General features: G+C 60.6%; 1 protein-coding gene across 1 annotated transcript; it reads right to left on the reverse strand.

The window, feature by feature from the left end:
• Positions 1-531: 531 nt before the first annotated feature.
• Positions 532-2,805, reverse strand: LOC134046238 (C-type lectin domain family 2 member D-like). Its single transcript, XM_062496565.1, has 5 exons — positions 2,406-2,805; positions 1,925-2,020; positions 1,639-1,817; positions 1,357-1,457; positions 532-1,266 (listed from the first exon to the last, which is right to left on the reverse strand). The coding sequence occupies exons 1-5, from the start codon at positions 2,800-2,802 to the stop codon at positions 1,152-1,154; spliced, it is 888 nt and encodes a 295-aa protein (XP_062352549.1). The 5' UTR covers positions 2,803-2,805; the 3' UTR covers positions 532-1,151.
• Positions 2,806-4,264: the final 1,459 nt, after the last annotated feature.

Raw genomic sequence — 4,264 nt, forward strand, 5'->3', positions numbered from 1 at the left:
CACCTCGAATTTCTTCCCTCTTGTCCTGCATGGATTTGTCAGTTTGCCGTTTCCTCCCACAAAGCTGGAAAGCAAAATGCCCTCCTGCCCCTTGCCCATCCCCGCCGCTTCCCACCGCTCCAGCCTTGTCCCTCTTTCTCTCCCCTGCACCTTGCACCACTTTCTCCTCGTCCTCTCCCTGCCAGCTCACAGCAAAGACATTTCACCCACTGGCACCGGCTGCCTCCTCTCACTCCAGGCACCTGCCCGGGAAGCCGGACCAGCCGTGGCACTGGGAAATGATGGAGTCAATTCTCACAGGGATGCTTGGGGTGGGCTGGGCCTGGCACCCGGAGCAAAACTGCTCTGTCCCTCTCCTCCTCACCCTGGGCAGGCAACAGAGCACGTGGGGAAAGGCTCCAGGGTCTCAATAAAGGCAGCGAGAGATCTCTCATCCATCATGGGCAGAACAGGCCAGAACAGGGGAAATCAACTGAATTTATTATCAAACAAATCAGCACAAGGGAATGAGAAATATGCCAAAGCCTAGAAATGAAACTTCCCCACCCTGTTATCGCTTTGCTGGGCTTCACATGACCCCTGATTCCCTCCCTCCCCCCTCTGCTCCCAGCGGCACAGAGGGATGGGAGTAAAAAGCACATCACGTGGCTGCTTCTCCTTCAGGAAGACAAATCCATGTCCTGCTGCAGCCTGGTTTTCCTCCCACAGCAGAGCAGTGAGACTCTTTGCAGAAGGGAGACAGACAGAGAGAGAATTCTGCACACTCAGGTGCCTGATGACAAAACTCAGATCCCTCCTTATCATGTCTCAGCTGTTCTTCTTCCTCTTCCAAGGCCACTCCAAAAGTCTCACCCTCAAACCACGTGGTGATGATTTCCAAGAGCCCAGGGCGATTTGGATTTCCCATGAGAGCTTGTTGTGCAATGAGAGCAATCCCCTCACTCCAGCTAGCATGGCTGGCAGGATGGATTGCAGAGGGTTTTCCTTTGAACAGCCAGCCCAGCGCTGGCAGTGGGGATGAACAGGCACTGAGGTGACCCTGAGAGCAAGAGCAAGGCACAGGGAGCAGCTGAGGAAGGACAGCCCTGGGCTGGGCTAAGAGCTGAAGCTGGGACTGCCCAGTGTGGAGAAGGTCCTTTCTCCAGCCCCTGTTACAGGGGAGCTTGGGCCTTGCTGCAGAGGTAGGGCCGAGGATTTGAGCAATTCTCACTCCTGAATTTCTCCTCAGCCAGGCACACGCACTCTTCACTGCCAAGGACAGGAACCCTGCAAGGAGGAGCAGGGAGAGCGCTGGTTCCCAGGGGAACACGTTGTGCCCCTGTCCCCCCATGCCCTGCCCGGCTCCCCGGCACTCACGAGGAGCTGAAGCTGCTGCCGTCCCCCCACCGCAGGCGCTCGCCCCGTCTGCGCAGCCCGAGCCAGTAATCGACGTTCCCGCGGAGGCGCAAGAGCCAATGCTGCCAAGGAGAGAGCAGTGGGAGCTGCCCCGGCCCCTCGGGGGGACACGGCCCCGGGGCTCCTTCCCTGCAAGGCTCCGGGACAGGGCCGCAGCCCCGGCCCCACGAGCACCGAGCCCGGCCCAGGAGCCCCCCCGGGCTGCCCTCAGACACCCCACAGCGCCCGCAGCCCCTCACTCACCATTGCCTCATCCTGGACAATGGCCAGGGAGGCCCCGAGCTCGGAGCACCGCTCTTGGCTCTGCTCCCAGGTTCTGCTGTCCCTTGAGAAGTAGTAGCAGACTCCATTGTATCCAACCCAGCCAGGGGGACAGCACAGAACCAACGTCGGAGCCGCAGGTGGAGCTGGAACCTGTTGTGCTGCAGGGGGAAGAGGAGAAGGTGTGAGGATCGCCCTCCCCTCTGCAGGGAGCAGGGACCCCGCTCTGCCCCGAGGGGCTGGGCCCAGGCTGCTGCCCCTCCCTTACCTGACCGCACAGCCAAGGCCGCCACCACGGCCAGCAGCAGGAACAGGAGCAGGAACAGCACCAAGGTGAGCACGGGATGGCGGCTGGAGCGCTGGCCTGGAGCAGGAAAGAGCTGCTGGCTGCCAGGACCAGAGCCAGCCCTCGGATGTGCTGGAACGATGGATGGCCGGGGAGCACAGGAGGGACCTCTCAGCCTGTTTGCTCCTCCCTCAGCTGGCAGCCAGAGAGCCCAGAGCCTGGGCACAGGCAGGGACACAGGTGTGGGGACAGCCAGGGACCCCGGGCTGGGGACAGGCTGCAGCAGGAGAGCTGCACAGGCTCGGGGGCAGCTGCGGCTGCCGCTTCCAGCCACTGCTGGGGCCCAGCGGAGCACGAGGCCTCTTCCAGACATCGGGAAACAGCCACACAGCCGCCAGCCCTGTCCCTGCCGGGTGACACTGTCCCCTCCCGAGAGGGGCCACAGCCGCGGCCCTGCACTCACCCGGGAATCCTCTGAGCAGCCTTCTGAGCACATGGCCGGTGGCCGATGTGCCCTGGGGATCCAGGGGCTCCCTCACTGTGCCCTCGCTGCTGCAGGTTCCATTCTCCACATCTTCTTCCCTCACTGCACGCTCACAAGTGGCGTCCCCCTGCTTCTGACAAGCGGCTTCTTGCGCCCCAGGCAAGTGTGTAAGCCCGGCTGCTGGTCCGTCCCGGAGATGGAGGAGCTCCTGCACGGGCCCGTGAATGGAGCAGAATTCACTCTGCTCCAGCTCACAGCCGGTATCTCTGTGCTGGGAACAGAGCAGAGCCCCTTGCTCCGGACGCTTCAGGAGTGCTGAAAAAGCCTTTCGGAGATGGGCCTCGGGAACAGCTGTGCACCCACGGGGATGGCCCATTGAAAGGGACACGATCACAGGTCACGGCTGGTCCCGGTCCTGCGGGACACCGAGGCTCAGGGAGGGAACCGGGATTCGCCATGGCTGCTGCGGCACCGGCTCGTCCCCAGGGACCCGAGCGGAGGAGCAGACCGCGGGCAGCCGCTCCCTCCGCCATCTCAGGGCACGGGGGACACGGGGGAAGCCGGCACAAGGAACTCGCCAGAACCGCCCCCTTCCCCTCACCGCGGCCCCCTCCGGGCTGGGGCACAACCGAGCGCGGCTCGTACCTGTGCTGGAGCCGCTCCCAGCTCCGGACTAGGCCGGAGGATCTGGGAGCGGGAGCCGCTCCAGCCCACTCGGGGCTAAGATCGTGGACGGCTCCGGCACCGGGGAGGTTGCACAAGGTGGGGGCTGCACCGACTTTTGGTACTTTTTACCAGCGAGACGGCTCAAAGCGGATCGAGGCAGGGCCGGGGATGTCGCTCCTGGCAGAAAGATTCACCTTAGGAAGAGCGCCCAGTGCCGGAGAAGTTATCGAGGAATTTCGTCCGCCCGGAATCTGCTGCTGGACGTTTCCCCGGCTTGGGGCTGCAGTCAGGAGAGGGGAGGGCATGGAGAAAGCGGAACACAGGGTGGGAGGCGTCCGCCGCTCTGCCGCATTCTGCCCTCCTTTGTCCCTTAAGATCTGTGAAACGGAGCGCTTTCCCGCAATTCAAACCCACTGAACAGCACCATAAGGGTACTTCCTTTCCCTTTAGACATGAAATTAATGGAAATCCGTGATTTCCCACCTAGTGCGTCACCAAAGGTCACGACAAAGATGTGTTTTCTTTTCAATTGGGACCCTTCAAGTAGTAGGTGAAGGGGGATCCTCCCTAGTTTAAACACAATTGCAGAATAGAAGTTTTTCTTCTTCATTTTAAATCGCCTTTCGTCTCCTAAACTCCCTGTGGTTTTTTTGATTGCTTCTTTGTTTGTTTGGGGAGGTTGTTTTTTGATTCTTATTCTGGGGTTGGTCACTGTGGAGTCACTGGGGCACTTCTCCCTCCTCACTGCTCTCACCCGGAGCTGCTGCTCCTTGGAGTGCTGGGCAGTTTCCTCCCAGTTCCCTCGCAGGATCCCTCTTCATGGCAAGCACCGGCAGCGATGGTGAGAGCACTGGGAAGGAACTGGGAGCACTGGACCTTCCTAGTGCTCCTAATCCCCCTCCCACTGCTCCTTCTCGCTCCCTCACGGTGCTTCCACCAGCCCTCCCAGTTCCCTCATAGTATTCCCTGTGCTCCCAGTTCCCTCCCAGTCTTCCCAGTATTATCTCTTCCAGCTCTCCGCCGCAGGTAAAACACTGTGGGGTGCTGTGGGAAATAGAAAAGGAGGAGAACTCTGAGAAAGCTGTGTGAAAGCAAATTTCAAGATGGAGAAATGCAAGAACGCTGAAGATGCAAGGACGAGAAACAATCGGGCTGTGAGCTGTGGAGAGATA

The sequence above is a fragment of the Cinclus cinclus genome, chromosome 7, assembly GCF_963662255.1.
Source record: "Cinclus cinclus chromosome 7, bCinCin1.1, whole genome shotgun sequence".
In the NCBI taxonomy this organism is placed as follows: Eukaryota; Metazoa; Chordata; class Aves; order Passeriformes; family Cinclidae; genus Cinclus; species Cinclus cinclus.

Excerpts from the sequence above, each read along its gene's own strand:
- LOC134046238 (XM_062496565.1), bottom strand. The coding sequence starts at position 2,802 with ATGGGCCATCCCCGTGGGTGCACAGCTGTTCCCGAGGCCCATCTCCGA. Across the intron at positions 2,021-2,405 it reads GCTGCTCAGAGGATTCCCGG|GCCAGCGCTCCAGCCGCCAT; the intron begins GTGAGTGCAGGG and ends TTCCTGCTCCAG. Across the intron at positions 1,267-1,356 it reads GGCAGCAGCTTCAGCTCCTC|GGTTCCTGTCCTTGGCAGTG; the intron begins GTGAGTGCCGGG and ends TCCTCCTTGCAG.